This window comes from Sapajus apella, unplaced genomic scaffold, assembly GCF_009761245.1.
Source record: "Sapajus apella isolate SASKATOON/1434 unplaced genomic scaffold, GSC_monkey_1.0 scaffold42, whole genome shotgun sequence".
Taxonomy (NCBI): domain Eukaryota; kingdom Metazoa; phylum Chordata; class Mammalia; order Primates; family Cebidae; genus Sapajus; species Sapajus apella.
In genome coordinates, this window is record NW_022436982.1 from 20,486,121 (window position 1) to 20,505,863 (window position 19,743).

Genomic DNA, 19,743 nt, shown 5'->3' on the forward strand with positions numbered 1-19,743 from the left:
TTCCAAACAAATTTTATTAACCTAAACAGGCAATGGGCCAGATTTGGCCTCTGGGCCTTAGTTTGCCAACCTCTAACTTAAGAGTCACATCTATTTATTATAATAGTAGTGTCCAGAGAAATTTCAGTTTCCAAATGATAGTGGTATTTTTTCTTTTAATAGGAAGTAATGTATCACCCAAGAGAAATGAAGAGCAGGGAAAAGTGACCTTCTCCTTCTCCTTTCCTCTCCCCTGGATATGGAACTCAGCCATTATTTACTTCTTCTTTTTGTGGTTGCTGCTTATTGGACTTCTTGGAATTAGTGGTTTCCTTGGTTATATTTCAGTGGCTGGTAGCAGTATATATGTCATGTGGAAGGTATAGAAGGAAATGAATACTTGGGTCTCAAAGACCCCCTCTTCATGGCTGCTTTAGCAGATGGCTGCTTCTTTCTCTCCGTTGCAGGTTGGGGATAGGATTGTCACTATCTGTGGCACATCCACTGAGGGAATGACTCACACCCAAGCAGTTAACCTACTGAAAAGTGCATCTGGCTCCATTGAAATGCAGGTAAGATTTTTATCCCGAGCATAAGTCAGAATATAGGTAGCTTGAAGACGTATGAGCTTTGATGCTAAAGCAATAAAAACGATTAAATCTTTTGCTATTACTTTTTTTAGTATTTCTCTTGAATATAAATGATTAAGAGTTCCAAGAAAGTACATATGAAACATTATGTAACATTTTACTCTGAATCGTTGTTTCATACTTTTAAGGGGAAAAAAATATAGGGCCTTAGCAGTGCATGATTATTTGTTCAAATTTTGAGTGGTGCTAGCAAGTGGCTTGTATTCTAAAGATCTTTAAAAAAATAATTACATATGAGACTATGTTTTAAAAACAATTCTACCAAAAAGTTGTAGAATTGAATTAGAATATGCTTACTGTCAGGACAGTTAGGAGGTCTCCGGACCTTGTGAAATTTCATTCTCTTTGGTTGTATTTTATGTCAACAGAAATTATTAAATGGACAATAAAATACACATTTAAATCCAAGTGCTCTTTTTGAAGAAAAATTACTTTCCCTCTTCACAGGAACGTGTGTTTTTTCTGTTTACCCTCCTGTATGCAGGTGGTTGCTGGAGGAGATGTGAGTGTGGTCACAGGTCATCAGCAGGAACCTGCAAGTTCCAGTCTTTCTTTCACTGGGCTGACGTCAAGCAGTATTTTTCAGGATGATTTAGGGTGAGTTCATACATTATGATTGGTGTATTATTTTTCACTTATGAGTCAAGTCTTCCTGACAGTTGCATTCTCTGTCCCGTGTTTGTAGGAATTACATACAGGTAAAATGATAAAATATATGAAGTATGAATTATACACATCAGGTGCTTCTAAACTGTTAAATAATTATGGCATGGATTTAGCTGATCAAAAATAAGTAGAGAGAGAGAGCTAGCTAGCTAGCTAGATATGCTTGTTACTACCCTTCCCATGGTTTCAGCTCTGATTTTGGGGTGAGAGACATTTTAATCTTGATGTTACCATTTCATGTAATGTGGAGCAAGTCAAACCTATCATTTTAAAATTTCTAGCACTGCCTACTCATTGAAGTTATTATCCTTTGGACTGAAAAAATTCACAGGATTAAGTAACAACACTTGAATACAAAAGCATTGGAGAAGAGAGAGAGGAGGAAAGAGAGAAACACGTTAGAAGTTTTACATAATTTGATGCAGCTTTTCCATTGCTTATAATTGATTTTTCTCTCTGAGGTTGGGTGTACTGATGTTTACGATTTATTCTATTATAGTCCTCTGAACTTTAGCCCTCTCGCTTTAAATAAACTGGAAAAAGAATTGAGCTTCTCTGTACAATGAGAACATGCCATAAATATGTTAGTTTAAGGGAACTGTAAATGAGTAATAGAATTAGGGTGTTAAGTAGGATTTCATTAGATTATGTAAATTTAAAATACTGAGCACAGCATGCACCGACAATTTAAGCATCTTAAAAATACCCATAATATACTTGCTGTCAGTAATAAAGAGAATTATCCTAGCTCTAGGTGGATTTCAGATAATTCACAACTTATATGTATATATTTAATTTAAAACCTCTTTTCTTCTTTTCTTCACTGTAGACCTCCTCAGTGTAAATCTATTACTCTAGAGCGAGGACCAGATGGCTTAGGCTTCAGTATAGTAGGAGGATATGGCAGCCCTCATGGAGACTTACCCATTTATGTTAAAACAGTGTTTGCAAAGGTAAGCTTGCAAATTTTTACCACCCTCTTTTCCCCTAAACATTCATTAATAGTGGTCAGCAGCTGGCTTATTAGTTTATGGCCTGAGGTAATGCCAAATGGTTAGCAGTTGATCATTTCTTTTCAAAACTCCCTACAGGAACAAGTCATGAAATATTTTTGTCCAGTTTGAGGTTTAGTTATAGTTAAAGGAAAATAGGCTGAAATTGAAACTTCAGGAAAACTCTTAACAATATACATAAAAATATTAATGAACTTTGGTTAATAAAGCCTTTTTTTTCCTTTGAGCACAAATTGCACATGATTATCTTTTGAAAATGGGGCATTTTAAATATGTATGCTATAGAGCACTGGTATTTCTGTTTGCATTTGTTGTTGTGAAATATAAAATAGATTAATTTCATTGAATAAAACAAAAATAACTACTGAAAAAAATTTGAGTATCCAGAAGCCCTATTATCTATAATAATCAGCTATTCCCAATGAAGGGATTCAATTAAAAAAATTATGTATAGTTATAATGATAACCTATTCTATCTTAAGAAGATTTAGAATAAGAATAAAGATACTGCAATACTGGTAAAGCTATTGAAATAATTTAAACTCATAAAATTATTGTTAATATGTGCAAATGTTTTTCAGGAGAAAAATTTCTTGGTCAAAATTTCTTGCAAGGAAAAATTTAGAATCTCAAAATTTTACAATGTAAAAAGGAACAAACCTTAGTTAGACCTGTTTAAAAATTTGATATAGTGCTTTGGGATTAGTGGTATGGTCCTTTAATTTATGGATGCTTTATTTTATTATTTTGGAAAAAAAATTTTTTAGCCAATTTAAAATGCTGTACCTACAACAAGCTAAATTATAAGATTTTTAAAAAGCTATTGGTATGTCCAAAAATACAAACAGCATTTGCTAGTGAATAGAAGAGTCATACAGTCCTTTTCCTCAGCCTAGGAACAATTTATTTAAGGCATGCTAGTTAGAACATATTTTAAGAATTTCGTCATTATGGATTCCTCATTAACTTTTCCATATTTTTAATTTTATATTTAATTGCATAATTGTCTTCTATAGTCATGCTTTAAGATGGGGTTCTTTTTCAAACAGCAATGCCTGTGTTTAATCTTAATCATTTAGGCTCCATAAGGAATATGAATAATCTATCTACCTTTAGGAAGTAAGAACTAAGACAGCTTGAATAGCTTTTTCAAAACCACTAAATGAATTAGAAATAGCACTGGGTTTTAAATTTAGAAATTATGCCTTATCCTGCCCTAGTGAACATTCAGGTGGGCTTTGTGCTTCTGCAAACCTTTGGATTTTGTCGGCCCCCAAGCCCTTGTCCTGTAAAACAGGTTCCTACCTAATCCTTTGTCTTCTTTCTGTAGATTTTCTTTACAGGATAGAAAAATCCTGGATGCTATTGAATCATTCCTACTAGGCAAATTCCCAAATATTCTTTATTAATTTGAGTTCCTACCAACTGCTGTGCTGAACAGCCAAAAACCCATTCAGCTAATCTGTTGACTGCTAAATTCTCTCTCAAACTGGTATCTCAATGCTAAAACCATTTAGGAGAAAGACCTTCTTTGTCTATGTTCATCGTTGCTTAATGACTTAGAGCACCCGTGAAGCACTGGGAGCTATGTGTGTGTACACGCAGAGCAATTTACATTCTTGTTGAGATCTTTTCCTGTTATGAGGCTGCAAGGCAGCATTTTTTGAGAAATAAACAAACCTACTTTATAATTTGCAGGGAGCAGCCTCTGAAGATGGACGTCTGAAAAGGGGCGATCAGATCATTGCTGTCAATGGGCAGAGTCTAGAAGGAGTCACTCATGAAGAAGCTGTTGCCATCCTTAAGCGGACAAAAGGCACTGTCACTTTGATGGTTCTCTCTTGAATTGGCTGCCAGAATTGAGCCAACCCAACCCCTAGCTCACCTCCTACTGTAAAGAGAACGGGGACTGGTCCTGACTTTTTCTATGCTGTGTTCAGCCGGTTCTTCAGAACTATAGGGGGAAAATAACATTTAAGTTTGTTTTTCTCATATAGAAATGCTTTTCTAACTGACAACCTAACATTACTTTTCTTTTTCTCCTTGCATTTTGTGAACATAAATTCAAAGAGAAGGAATATTTGCGTAGGTGAATCTGGTTTTTATTTGTGAAGATACCTAATGTTTTGTAGTCACGTGGGCAAGAATTATTAGATGCTAAGCTGGTTAGTATAAAGAAAGATAATTCTAAAGCTAACCAAAGAAAAATGGCTTCAATAAATTGGGATGAAAAATGAAAATATAAAGAAGAAAATCTGGGGGAGTTTAAAAATGCCTATTTGGCAATCTACCTCTTCTCCCCACCCCAAACTAAAAAAAGAAGGAAAAAGTTTTCTATTGAAAATCTTTAAAAATACTGTCAGTGTTTTAAAATTTTCAACACAGTATTATAAAAACATTTCATCTCCCCACCTCTAATAGGCATTTAAATTTTTCCTGCTAAAATTGGTTTCTACTTTGAGTAAATAGCAAATATATGAAGCAGTGTCCCTAAATTTTATAAAGAAATTATATTTAAAGCACATCTTCATTTTCATTTTTATTTTTGACCTGTTATAAAATATTTTCATGTTGCTGTAAGTAAATGATGATGCCACCCCATGTTGACTATGGTTTTTCTAGAAAGCAACCATGCTGCTCGCCATAGAAGAACATAGAAGAGTCCCAGAACTTTTAGTGCTGGTTTTAACAACTGATGCAACATTAAAAATGTGTTAGTGTGCTGTGCAATTGGTTTTCAATTAGTATTAATCTTAATGACGGAGAACAAACAATGAGTTAGTAATTATTCTATTTGTATGCCATTAGTAAATTGATAGAAAAATTAAGGGGATTAGCATAACTTCATTTCATTGCCTTATATTAACATCTTATAATACAATAGTTTAAGACTAAGGGAAACAGATGGAGCTGTTTATTGAGACAACTGGTGAGGAATTATCATGTGTTCATTCCCATTTTAGAGCGTGAAACTCCTACATTAGAATATATAAAGTCACTTTAAATATTATCTATATTTGTAGCAGAAGTAGTGTACAGATATTTTATTGCAGCATTCTTGTGTAAATGCAGAAATAAAGTGAATAAATAAGAAGTTTCAGTGGTGCACAAATAAAGAAGCAGCAGGCATATTTTTTTGTTGTTCCTTCTACTGTGGAAAAGCTTTGTTATATACTGTGCAAGATTTACAACTTAAAATTGGTTTTTATCATGTCTAACTGCACATATGGTGTCCATAGTTATAGCTAAAGGAACTTTGGACAACATCATTATGGAAAGCTTGATATTTTTTACCTCCACAATTTTTTCTAGCACGAAAGATTCATAGACTCTTCATGGATTAGCGGGAGATGACATTGTAGAAAGAGAAGTATCCTGCCTGTATATGTTTTTCTCAGGTGCTATTAATGCACTAATATTATAAGTTGCTCTTTAATGTAGTCAAGAACTATTAAAGTGTATTCACATGGACAAAATCGTAATGAAAATTATTTGTATTAATAAACATGACAAGTCCAACTTGAACACTGAACAAGGAATGAGAGGAACTTTGTTCTACTACTTTTGTACCAAATTAGAACAAACGTGCATTTCCCTCTGATTTATCTTACCTGTAAAATGATAGGTTATTTTATCACCAAGTTTTTATTTAGTTCTAAAATACAAGAATTCAGTGATTCTTAGTTACACAAAGTGAATGGAAAAAACTACATATTGCACCAACTCAAAAGCTGTTAACCAGTCATTGTAAATTTAGGTGCTTGATGTAACAAAATTCATTTTAGTATCCCAGTGACACATCTGGCTTCTTAGCCATCACTTACTGGCTCTCCATGACAAAAGATCCCATTATTCAATGGTAGGCTGCTGGTAGATGAACTAACTTCCCATCTGAGTTTGAGCTAGCAAAGAAGTTTTGTAGAGGATGTTCCATACCAGACTGTGTGGGAGAAAGCCAACCAATCCCATTCAAGTTTCATAATATGTCTAAGTGCTCCCAACAAGAACAGCCCAGTCAGTATCTTTACTAGCTGAAACAGTGTCTCCCAGCGGGGCGCAGTGGCTCACGTCTGTAATTCCAGCACTTTGGGAGGCCGAGGCGGGCGGATCACAAGGTCAGGAGATCAAGACCATCCTGGCCAATGTGGTGAAACCTGTCTTTACTAAAAGTACAAAAATTAGCTGAGCGTGGTAGCTTGTGCCTGTAGTTCCAGCCACTCGGGAGGCTGAGTAAGGAGAATTGCTTGAACCTGGAAGGTGGAGGTTGCAGTGAGCCAAGATCACGCCACTGCACCCCAGCCTGGTGGCAGAGTGAGGCTATGTCAAAAAACAAAAAAAAGCAGAAACAGTGTCTCCACCTGATTCATGTCCACCTGATACCTCAGAACGTGACCTTTGGAAACAGGGTCTTTGCAGATGTTGTAAGTTCATGCTGAATTAGAGTATGCTCTATCCTATGACTGGTTTTTGTACAAGTAGGTATTGTGAAAGCACAGACATTGGGAAGAAGGCCCATGAAGATGGAGGCAAAACAACCCCAAACAAGCTAAGGAATACCTAAGTGACCCTCAAAAGCTGGAAGAGACAAGGAATGTTTATTCCCCAGGGCCGTCAGAAGGAGGTTGGCCTTATTGACACCTTGAATTCAGGCTTCTGGCCTCTAGACTGTGAGAAAATAAATTTCTGTTGTTTTAACCCACAGTTTGTGGTACTTTGTTGAAGCACTGGGAAACTGATAGAGTATCTTAAATGTTGGTTGGGTGTGGTGGGTCATGGTTGTATTTCCAGCACTTTGAGAAGCCAAGGCGAGCAGATCCCTTGAGCTCAGGATTTTGAGACCAGCCTAGGCAACATGGTAAAACCCTGTCTCTACAAAAAATAAAAAATAAAAAAATTAGCCAGGCAGCTACTTGGGAAGCTGAGGCAGGAGAATGACTTAAGCCTGGAAGGCAGGGCTTGCAGTGAGCCAAGATTGCACCATTACACTCCAGCCTGGGTGACAGGAGTAAAACCTTATCTCAAAAAAATAAAAAGTTTGTATGTCCTGAGCTACTGTCATTATGTCTGGCTAACAGGAAAGACTATGAGTAGCTACTAATTAACAAAGACAAAACACATGAAAGAGAAAATAGAAGGAGGGAGGGAGCAAAGTAAAGTTTCAGAGGAAAAGAATATAGATTTATAAACACTGGGGATAAGTAACAAAGCCTTATGCTTGCTATATTATTTCTTTCTGGAAATATAGTAGTTCTCTGTGGTGAGAGAAGAAAGTGCTTGAACAAAGAGTTGAATTCAAGACTTGTTTTATTACAATGTTCGTGCCATGTACCACCCAAGACATTGGATTGCCTGTAATAGGTTCTATAAATATAATTACGTGTTTGATAAATCAAACTAGGAAATACACATTGCTGGTACTATCCAAAAGGATTATTATTATCCACAAGGATAATAATAACAGTAATAAAGTATTTCATTTATATATTTATATATACATACATATATAAGCAGCAGGAATAGCAAGGTAATGTAGCAAATCAGTAGAATTTATGTAGCAGAACAGTGATGGAGTTAGAAGCATAAAAATTAAAATTCATGAAAAATAAGAGAAAAAAGGAGAGGCTTTTTTTTTCCATTTTATGAATCTTGACAAAGCAGATTCTGATAGATATGAAGAAGCAAAGGGAGCTGTTCCCTGCTCTGAGATGTACTGTACTAAACTGCCTTAGATTTGGTCAGCTAGTTTATTGTCTGAGAATGCCATGCAATGATTTAGTGCCCCCTTTTGAGATTCCCAAGGTGAATAGAGAAGTTGAAGGGATGTGTTTAGGGAGACAAACAATAAATAGGCTTTTTTTTTTTTTTTCTGTCTAGGTATGGGAATGTCAAACTATCATCACTTGCTTTCGGCAACCCTGGTATGTTGTTTCATGTCAGTGACAGATATTCTGGAATGCATTTGATTTGGGCAAAGATGTTTCTCAACTTGACTTTGTTCTGAAGAGAGTTATTTCTAAGGCAGGATTGGCCTCCAATACCTTAAGAGGGAAAAAAATTGGTGTCAAGAAAAGTTCTAAATAAGAGCATGAAAACTGGGGAAAGCAAGTATTTTTCAGGTGATTTTTATATGCTTAGTATTGAAATTTCATTTCCCTCAAAATACAAGTGTTCCATATTGTTCATTTCAATGTATTTTAGGAAAAAATTATTTGTCTAAGAATTTTAATAGTCAAATACTGAAAGTTCAATAATAGCCGGAATTGTGTCAAGCAGGGCACAAATGTATGGTAAGGATCTCAGAACTGTCTCACTAAAGTTGTTATTTGAAATTTCCGAAAGTATAGTACTATCAAAAGACTGCCATAGGCAGCTTCTAGGAGAAAGCTTCAACTTGTTCACTTCACTTTAGACACTTTTGAGAAGGTTGTGTCATGTGTGAGTGTTTTGTGATCCTTTCTCCTCCCATCCACCTCCTCCTCACATCCATATTTTCAGAAACAAACACAGTTATCTTTGGAAAACTTAATTTTTCTTTTCATGTATTTTCTTACTGATGTAGTGGAAATTAGGATTTTTGAGCTGAATCTACCTTAAAATATTTGGCATTCAAAGTTCCACTACATTGATCTTCATTCACCTAATTGTACTTTTTTCCATTCAGCAAAACTTAAAAGATTTATCATGTTTTGGAAATTAAAGAGATAACTGCATGTAAAGTATTAATACCGTGCACAGAATAAGCTTTCGAGGAATGAAAGGAGCTGTTGTACTTATCTTAGAAGACAGAGTCATATAAATTCAATACTTTCTTTAAATAACCTTCAGTTTTTACTTTTGTGTAATCCTGTCTTTTTCTTTGGAAGTTGGATGCAAATCAGCTTATACAAAACTTTCCAAAGTTTCAGTTGTTTTACATACAACCTTCATGATGTTTCTCATATCTTTATATAACTGTACTATGAATTACTAAACATTTTTCTTTAAAGCAGGCTAATTTTTTAAGTTAAATTTGCTCAGAAGAAATAGTATCTCATTACTTTGAATGGAAACCAGTATCATTTGCCATAAATACAAAATATGAGCAAAAGTTCATAAGGCAAAGGAACAAAATTCTGCGAAGATACTATTGTCCACCAAGATTCGAAACTGTAGGTCTGCACCCTGCTCTCTGTTAGGGAGAATCACAACTGTTAGAATAGTGTCAACAACTCCTTGGAAACTCTTTTCTGGACTTAAGGAACTGAATGGTATTTTCATACCTTTCTAATTATGTGATTCAATATTTCCTAGTACCTTGTCAGTGCCACCTAAAATCATGATCTTATGATATGCTTCCTCTTTGGAAAAAGCTCTAAAATATTAAAACTAAAATCAAGAAGATTTTGTTTATAGGACTCCTTTTTTTTTTAAGATGTGAAAGCCAGCCAGTCAATTCCTGTTCTTAAGTATATTCTTAGCTAGGGAGGTCGCTTAAGATTTTGTTTATAAGACTTTCACTAAAATCAGAATTGGGTCATCATGCCCATTGATTTAGTTTTGGCAATCTGAGTTTGAAATAAAGGACAAATGACATAAATTAATGGAGTAAAATTAATGTTGTGGTAATATTAAATAAAGTTAATGCCTTTTGCACCTGGAGGGCTATGCAGATGGCAGGCATACCTAATTATGCACCCTGCTGCCTTTAAGTGTACTGATAAAAATCTCTCAACTGAGTATGAAATATGTTCATTCACTGGCTCCAGAAAAGTTTGAGTAAGGCAGAACTATCCACAAAAACCCTAACATACTTATTTTTTAGTGGAAAGAAATAATTCTATAAGTTAAATGAAATAATTACTTATTTTAAAAACAAGTTATTATTACTGTTAGATTTGTTCTTTCTGTGAATATCAAAATATGTGTCTGTCATTCCCATTAGAAAAAGATTATTGTGAAACCAGCAAATAAGTACTTAAATGTAAGTGTACATTTTTACATGCTGCACATGAATTAAAGAGAGTAATTTACTTGTGGTATTCTAAATAAAGAGATTTGCTTTCCTTAGGTATAAATTAGATTGGTTAATCATTGCTGAGTTATTTATAAACTTGTTCAATTCTTTAAGAAGTAGCTTCTCTAGAAAATACTTTGCTTTAGTTAAAAATATAGATATTTTGCTATAGATATTTCAGAAACATGACTGAGCTTTAAAAACCTTACTATGAGTTCTCTTCATTTAAGGAATGTATTCCAGTGAACTTCATTTTGTTGCATTTGGATACCTATGAAATTAAAAGTACAGCCAGCAGCTACTACTTTTAGCTTCAGAATGATTTTTAAAATCCTGTTTATAATATTTGTTGCACATTCCTGTTTATTTCTTATAATTACACATATATTTATTACGTACATTTTTAAAAATAAAGGACCAGTAAACTAGGATTCTTTTTCAGACAGAGTTTTCATCAAAATAGGAGATCGGGTGTCTGGTGTTTATAATAAAGGATGCTGGTTCATTTTTAAGACCAAGTGGTTGATTTTCAGCCTAAAGAGCATATAATTTCCTCATCTTTTACTGTCTAATCCTAGAGTTAATAAAGAAAATGTACTTTTTTTGTTGTTTTTGTTTTTGAGACAGGGTCTCACACTTTCACTCAGGCTAGAGTGCAGTGGCACGATCTTGGCTCGCTGCAACCTCCACCTCCCATGCAGTTCTTCCACCTCAGCCTCCTGAGTAGCTAGCTAGAACTACAGGTGCAAGCCACCACACCAGGCTAACTTTTACTTTTTTTTGTTTTTTTTTTTTCTGAGACAGGATTTCACCTTTTGCCCAAGCTGGTCCCAGATTCCTCCTGGGCTCAAGCAATCTGCCTGCCTTTGCCTCCCAAAATACTGTGAGAAAAGTTTCACATTTAAAGTGTATATTTGTAATAGTTATAAGTGTCTGCTTATTATTCCTTCTATTCAGTGGTGTTGATGAAAAGAGTCAAACTCTTTATTCTGAGCCAAGTATGAGTGATTGATGGGTTCATGGCACAGCCCTCAGGAGCTCCTGAGAACATGTGCCCAAGGTGATCAGGGTACAGTTTGGGTACAGGTTTTGTACATTTTAGGGAGACATGAGATATAAATCAATACATGTAAGATGTATGTTGGTTTGGTCTGGAAAGGCAGGACAACCAAAAGCAGGAGCTTCCAAGTCATACACAAATTCAGAGATTTCCTGATTGGCCACTGGTTGAAAAGAGTTATTATCAACAGAAAGGAATATCTGGGTTATGATAAGGGTTTTTTCTATAGGCCAGGGTTTTATCATAAAGAGGAAGTTTCTAGGTAGTAGGCTTCAGAGTATAGATTGTAAATGTTTCTTATCAGACATAGTCTGTTCTATTAGTAATTCCAAAAGGAAGGAGGGTATAATAAGGCATGTCTGGCTCCTGTTTCCCATCATGGTCTGAACTCATTATTCAAGTTAACTTTGAAGGCAGAGAGGAGGGGTCCATTCAAATGGTTGGGGGCCTTAGAATTTCATTTTTTGGTTTACCGTAGTTAATTTTTTTTTAAGCTTTTTTTTTTTTTTTTTTTTTGAGACAGAGTCTCTGTTGACAGGCTGGAGTGCAGTGGCATGATCCCAGCTCATTGCAACCTCTGCCTCCTGGGTTCAAGCGATTCTCCTGCCTCAGCTTCCTAAGTAGCTGGGACTACAGTTGTGTGCCACCATGCCCAGCTAATTTTTGTATTTTTTAGTAGAGACGGGGTTTCACCATGTTGGCCAGGATGGTCTTGATCTCTGGACCTTGTGATCTGCCTGCTTCGGCCTCTCAAAGTGCTGGGATTACAGGTGTGAGCCGCCATGCCCAGTCTTCTAAAGCTGGTATTCATATGACAAAGTTACCAATGTCTTATCCTTCATTTTGCCTGTCTTGTTCTTGTATTTAATGTAAATCGTAGCTGATAAATGTCCTGTGAAGAAGCGCTGTTAGATTTCTCTGAAATGTAGTGTGAAGGGCATGGGCCTCCAGAGCTCAGGGCCCTGAGTTCATAACCTGGCAGAGCTCCTGATTAGCAGGCAGCTGACTTCTCTCAGAATCTGCCTGCTTTGTCAGTAAAATGGGAATAATAGCATCTTTCCTCACAGCACTCTTAGTATCAAATGAGATCAGGTAGTTGTATATGGGAGCACCTGATAAATGCTAGAAATTATATTGTTATGATTATGAAAGTCAGCATAATGTAAGAGCTGTGATGATACATACAGTGGAATTGTGAGGGTCACCTGAAAAAGTGTGCTATCACTACTATGAATTTGTATCCCGACTTTGAAAATAAACTTATAAAGTGCCTTCCTACTTTGTCATTCTAGAGATTTCCTCATAATTTCTGCCAGAAAGAGAAGCTAAAAACAAAAACAATTCTAGGAGAATTGAGAACTACAAGGCCTCATTGATTGGTGAAATGAATGTACTACTCCTTAACATTTTAAATAAGAGATGTTTTAGATGGGAGATATTTAAACCTAGTCCAAGGTTTTATCATCAGTCCAAGCCCCAGCACTTGAATAATAAACCAAGTGTCTAGTTTTAAAGATAATGGGTAATTGTACAATGTCCCATAATAATCCCTTCCTCCAGTCCTCTGTATTAAATTAATTAGGATAAGTAGATTCCACTTTCATTCCCTTTTTATGTACAATCCCTCTTCAAAGGAGGGAAAAAGAAGAAATTAGTTTGGTAGACTAAACAGTCTTCTAGAAGGAAGTTAGTGAGATCATACTGTTGGCAAAATGCTTGTTTTCTTCCATATTAGTTATTATTTCTCAAATGGTTTATACTAAATAAATTGGGTAAATGTAAGGTGGAAATTTTATATACCTCTAATGGTTAAGTTTTCAAATTATTTTGAGCAGTCAAATAAAGGAAATTTGCTTCTAAAGAGAAGTTCTGCCAAGGGATGATCACATTTGACCATAAAATAAGCGTCATGGTCTTCAAAGACCTGGCTCTGAATGTTCATACTCTTTAAGATTTGGGTTAGGGTTGGGAAATAGAGTTTCTATTTAGGACACTGTAGCATGCTTTTCTTTGGATGTCATGCAAGGGTGGTACCTCTCTGAACTGGACAGCAGACAACTAGTACACGTAAGCCTAATATTTAGATTTGTACATTGGATGAGGTAAGTTTCTAAACCAGACTCAATCTCCACTTGCTAGTAAAATGTTTTATGAATATTTATTTTAAAAATCATACATTTCAAATATTGGAAGATAGTGAAGGGCCAAGAATCACTTTGAAACATTAAGGAATTGAGATCCAAAAGAATACATGTGTGGAGCCACCTGTGTGGAAGTTATCATTTGCTATGCTAAGATACATGTGTCCATGTCAAAGTTGTCATGGGAAGTTTGAGGTGCGAAAGTCATTGGTAGCTTTTCCTTTATGAACCATGGACCATGTTTTTTAGAATGTGATTTACTTCCCATGATACTTAGGAGGCTCATCTATTTTTCAGCTTTCACATGACAAAAGTCAACAGAAAAAGTTAATAGAACTTTATATATAGGAATTCTGAATACTAAACAGAAACTCAGGTTGCTAAAAACAATTTTGAAGGAGAAAAATGGGATTAGAGTCCCCAATCTGGTAATTTGTTTATCTGAATCTATTTATTCATGGAGATAATATTTTCCTTCCCAGAGTTTTGAAAGTCAAAATATATAAAGGATGTGAAATTCATTAAAGTGCTCTGTAAGCATTAATAATTGTTATTGTATGTTAGCTGAACTACATTATTTAGGTTAAAAGTTATTGAATTGACCAGATACTGTTATATAGCCCTGGAAATGAAACCTTTCTGGCGATATGTTACTTTGTTAATAACATATAGCCCACAATTTCCTAAAAATATGAGATGGCATATAATTTTCAATTTTGCAAGTGTGTGTGTGTGTGTGTGTGTGTGTGTGTGTGTGTGTATTTAAAGATCACAATAGATCCATTAAAGAAGAAGCCCTCACCCACCCCTAGGATAAACTTTCTACCATTGTTAGCATCATTGTATCTTGGACATATCCATTTTTAACAGATGGTTCCAGTGTATTGTTGTATCCACATTATGAACTCTGCTATTATCCTGGAAAAAATATTAACACTAGAGTTTTGCTCAGAAATGGGAAGCAGGGATGAAGGAAGGAAGGAAGAAGTCAGGAAATAAGAAAAGTTCATTGGAAGGAAGGGAGAAGATCATTAGCCTTAAGTCTATTCTGATAAGATTTCTGCCATTTGATGTGAAAGTTAAATGTGGACACCTTCAGAGTCTAGTGGAAAACAAAAGAGCAAGAACAATTTTATAATTCTAATTCTGATGAAAGCCAGAATTTGTAAAATGTTATATATTGCATACAATGACTAAGCTTCATAACTGTCGGCTAAACAATAAATGTGAGTTAATAATTGTAAGGGTTATTGCCGAGTTTAAAATGAAGAAATGGAGGCCAGTATAAGAAAATTAATTGCCAATTTATTCAGCTCCTGGGCGAGGTTCAATGGTCCCGAGAAAGGGGCCAGAGAAGTCGCGCTGACTTCCTGGGGTGGGAGGTTTTTATGGCTAGGAGGAACGAGCAACAGCTGGGTGCTCTGAGTGGGATTGAGACGGGGTGGACTGCTATTGGTTGCCGGGTTGCTGGGTGGGTTTTCCAGTGCAAGAGCCGGCCAGGGTTGCATTAGCTGGAGCCTTCCAGGGGAGCCATTCGGCCGAGTGCAGAGCCTGGTGTCCGGTGCAGAGCCTGGTGTCCGGTGCAGAGTCAGGTGCTGAGTGCAGAGGTGGGTGTGTCCGGCCTCTCGCGAGGCAACCAGCCTTACAATAATTATAAGTAAATGAAAGAATCATTTTGGGGCCGACTTGGACAAGAAAAAGAGAAAACAAGGAGAATGCAAATGTGGACCAATGCTAGTTTGCATCTTCTATCTCTCACTTCTTTCCGAACTTTTTTTTTTTTAATTTTTTGGGTTTGGGAAAAGGACTGAGAATGGTAATAAGTTATGGATATTTTTCACATGCTAAGGAAACTCTAGAAAAAAGTTCAAAGTCTCCAGTGTATGAAGCAACTGCTCCTTGCTTTCTATAGACATTACCAAAACTTTGGTCCAGTGACTGGTATCCATGAAAGTGCATGGTATCTAAGTAGATGCAAGCAATATGATCTAAACCTTCCTAGAATGTGAATTCATCTCCATCAATCACAACTGATCTCAAGACAGTCTGTAGTATAAAAAAGAAAATATTGTATGATATGTATTTTAAACCCACATTCCAAATTGGGTGGAGCATTTATTGGACAAACAATAACTTCACAGAAATTAGTACTTAGGCCTTGTTTATCTACTTGACTTTTACTTTAGGTAATATTAGTGATAATCAGCATAGTCTAGTCCAATGGTACCGTTTACTGTCATGCAAGGAAAAAGAATATTTCTTCTGTCCTTTATGAGCCATCTAAAGTCCCTTGAGAGACATCATAACAGATGGTTTGAGATGGAGATGTGAAGTAATGCCAAAATTTAGATACTCCAGATGAAATGGGATTTTTGAATTAAGTTGGCCCAATATCTAAATATTTCTCTAGTGTAGATTTGACTTGAAGTGCAATCAAAATAAGTATAAACCAAAAAACAACACATAGGACAATGAATTTTTTTTCTGATTTGATAACTAGGGTGCTCATTGAGAATTTTTTTTACCTGTATGCGGCATGAACACTATAGACAGAGATTGTTTTCTAGAAACAGGTAATTGATTACAGGCCCAGTAGCTATAAGGACATCCTTGGACGTAGAAACAGGTAATTGATTACAAGCCCAGTGGCTATAAGGACATCCTTGGATGTACCTTGGTGGTATCTTCCCCTACTTCTCCTTCTTACCTTACCAAACTATTCTCTCCCTGTAGTAAAGGTATTTGTATGTTATTCACACTGTCCCCTTGCAGTTCCCACATTCTTTTTGTCTATGTGATTATCTTCACTCTTGCTCAGAACTGCAGAATGATTCCTTGTGTCTCTTGGAGAAATAGATAAAAGCTAAATTCCTGGAAATGAAAATGTGTAGTCTTTGCATTGTATAAAACTAAGTAGGAAGTGGCAGCGACGGCATTTATGCAAGAAGGATCACAGAATGAGTTACCTCAGTTAAGATGAGTAGACAGCCCATGGCCTGAGGCTAAGCTGAGAAAGTAGGGCAAAGATAAGAAGGAAGAGGCGACTTGATGGAAGAACCAGGGGAAGCCTTAAATTCCAACTGGTTGTTTTACTAGAGAGGCTGAAAAACCACAGGCTTTCTCAGAATTTCCCGAATTTTATCTAGACTTGATGTTTTTAGCCCTTTCTTGACAAAAGAAGAAGCTGACATCTATGGAGAGTTAAGTGGTTGGAGAGTTCTAAGAAGTCTGTTTTCCCCATGTCCTAGTCTTCCATCTTCCATAGCTAAACATGAATTTCCTGATGATTAAGCCCTTTCTACCCATGGCTTACTCATCAACTTCTCAATCGCTTCTGCTTTCTCATGGGCCCTCTCCACGTCCTTCATACATATGCCACTTACATAGTAAAGTTGAAATCTAAGGCTAGTTTTCATAAAGGCATGATCAGTGGTTACACCATGACTTATATATAACACAAACATAAGTAGATTGTATTCAAAGAAGCACAGTCTGGCAACCAAAAAATATAACTAAAAGCAGTCTAAACATTCATTTCATTTATGAAATCTTAGCTGTTATGTTCATTAACCGTAAAAATCTCTTTTCTTCTGTTTTGTCCAAATTTTCCACATTTAAAAAATGGATTTAAAGTTATATTCCCTCCCCTCCTGGCTCATTCCTCAATACTTTTTCTTTCATATTTTATACTGCTCCGTTCCTTTCCTTCATCTTCAAACAGGAATGACCATTTTTGCCTGCCAGGCATGATAGGCTGACCCAGGACCACTAGATGATCCAGAAACTGTAAGCACTTCTCACCTGTCATGGACAGAAGCACACAACAGCCCCCTAAGAAAGACAGTTCATCTCTAACTCTGACCACTTTTCTTGCCAAGTCATCCCATTACCTGGATTCAGCATATAAGGAGATAATAGCAAGCAAAAAATAGCCTTTTTTGAAGTACAAATATGTGTATTTTCCATGAATATTCTCTCTCTTTCTCTCCCTTTATCAAAGGCCTTTTTTCCCCCACCTCCCCAGCCCACTGAAACCTAAACAAAATCTCAAAGTAGTTACTGCAAAAATGTTAGGAAGAAAAGTGTGGGTGCCTAACACAGAGTGTTTTCACTCCTCAAAACTGTATCAGAATAAGGCTGGCAAAAGAGAAGGAATGGAAGGAGTGAGAACTTTAAAGTGGGAAGGAGGAGAAGAATCAGTCCTCCCATGTTAGGACCAAGGAGCCGAGAGCAAAGGACTGAGTGCCAAATTGTCCTTGAATGATAATCCCCAGTTGCCACCTCTTTTGCTGTTGACCCGTAGTGCCCTGGCTGTACCCTCTTCCCACCCCATTGCCCGTGGATAACCTGCCATCCCACAGGACCAGTGACCTGTATGTCCCCCAGCTGTAGTGGGGGCATTGGAGGATTGCATGGCTCTGGTGACATGGAGGAAAAATTTCTGATGCAGGAGCCGTAGTGAACTTTTACCAGTTGAAAAGTTCTGTAAGAGCCAGGGCAGCAAGAACCATGATGCCTCTGTTTCCCACATGCGGGTATTTAAATCCGTATACAGAATATGCCTCCAGCTCCCAAGTGGAGACATTTATTTGGCAGTAATTGGGAATGGAGGGTATGGTGGTTGAAGAGAGAACTTAGAATACATTTTACCACTGCTTTTGCTAATGGTTAGGATCTCTAGATCCAGATTGCTTTGTTAAGGGGAGAATATTCCTCTTCTAAACTGTGAAGAGAGTTCAGCAGTGTCCCCCTCCCCAAGACAGTGTTATGTGGTCACTGTCAGAGGGCTAGCCCTGTTTCTCGGGGTGTGCTCTGAGCAGGGACGAGAAGGCAAAGAGTTTACTCTCACCATGCACTCTGCAGGTCAGCATGGTTGTCTTGACTATCAGGCTTACCTTGATTCGAACAGTCACTTCTTTCATATTCCACATCTCTTCTACTTAGACCTCTTATTTTTATTCTTATTTCCAAAGACAGAGCATCTCTGAGAGGAATCTGAACGAGCAGGCCTTGCTGTTTCCCATGGTTTACTACTCTTAGCTCATACGCCTTTTTTGTCTTATCACAGTTTCCCATAACTCTCTCCTGTTCTTCAGAGCTGCTATAATCAAATCTAGTTGTTGTGTCACATAGAACTTATATGAAATAAATGTGTAGGCATTTCTTTGCTTATTTGCCTTTTGTTACCTGGACCCCAGCTGAGCACATACAGGAACAGAAGGAAAAGATATTTTTCCTTCCTTTGCACATCCAAAACACCAGCTCTCACCTTGTGCCCAATGGCTACATGCCTTACATTTTCTTTTTTCATTTTTTTTTCTTTTTTTTTTTTTGAGACAGAGTCTCACTCTGCTGCCCAGGTTTGAGTTCAATGGCACAGTCTCAGCTCGCTGCAACCTCCACCTCCCAGCTTCAAGTGATTCTCTTGCCTCAGCCTCTCAAGTAGCTGGGACTACAAGCATATACCACCATGCCCGGCTAATTTCTGTGCTTTTAGTAAAGACCGGGTTTCACCATGTTTACCAGACTGGTCTGGAACTCCTGACCTTAAGTGATCTACCTGCCTTAGCCTCCCAAAGTGCTGGAATTACAGGTGTGAGCCACCACACCTGGCCTACATGCTTTACATTTTCAAGTGTGGTCCACCTGCCCTGCATTTGTCATTGTTGTCGTCTGCCCATGCTTTGATGAAATGCTGGGATTTATCTGAGTTTCCCCTCCTTCTTGCCATGCCTTTGTCTGGATTGGGTGGACAGTTTGTGCTTTTCACTGACCAAGCTGCCCCTCTTCCCTGATGGGTCCCCTGCCATTTCACTGGCCATACTGCTCTGGTGCTTTATAAGATGCGTTCTATCATTCCCAAATATTTAACCCCCAAAGTGGGTTAAAATTTTATGGTTGAATGAAACAAGCACTGCTAATATTGTATTCTGATAAAATGAAGCAACATAGGAAAACTAGTGTGTGGGACGTGCTGGATACTAGTGTTTCTGGAAAGCTAGGCTTCATTAGAGCAGGATGAGGAGCAAAACACTTGTGTTGGCCATGTTCAAATACTTTAGAAAGGAAAAATATGAGTTCTTTATACGTTCTGATTTTACTTCCAAATGTGTGGTTTTTATTTCCTTTGGGCTCCGTGTATCGCTGACAAAGCTCGTTTGGACCAGTTGTTCAATCATGCCACTCCTGGCTCAGATGTGTCTTAGGTGCCCCACTGCATAGAAAAACAAGTCTACATTTT

General features: G+C 36.9%; 1 protein-coding gene across 20 annotated transcripts in view; it reads left to right on the top strand.

The window, feature by feature from the left end:
• Positions 1 to 5,436, top strand: part of MPDZ (multiple PDZ domain crumbs cell polarity complex component) — a 165,520-nt gene extending 160,084 nt beyond the window's left edge. For 15 of the 20 annotated variants that reach the window (XM_032300209.1, XM_032300210.1, XM_032300215.1 and 12 more), the window contains 4 exons: positions 447 to 551; positions 1,114 to 1,226; positions 2,125 to 2,248; positions 4,007 to 5,069. In XM_032300209.1, the coding sequence (XP_032156100.1) occupies positions 447 to 551; positions 1,114 to 1,226; positions 2,125 to 2,248; positions 4,007 to 4,153 (489 nt within the window). In that variant the 3' untranslated portion in view covers positions 4,154 to 5,069. Of the gene's footprint in view, positions 1 to 446; positions 552 to 1,113; positions 1,227 to 2,124; positions 2,249 to 4,006 lie in introns of all 20 variants that reach the window. The other 5 variants (XM_032300201.1, XM_032300206.1, XM_032300200.1 and 2 more) reach the window with 2 other exon arrangements.
• Positions 5,437 to 19,743: the final 14,307 nt, after the last annotated feature.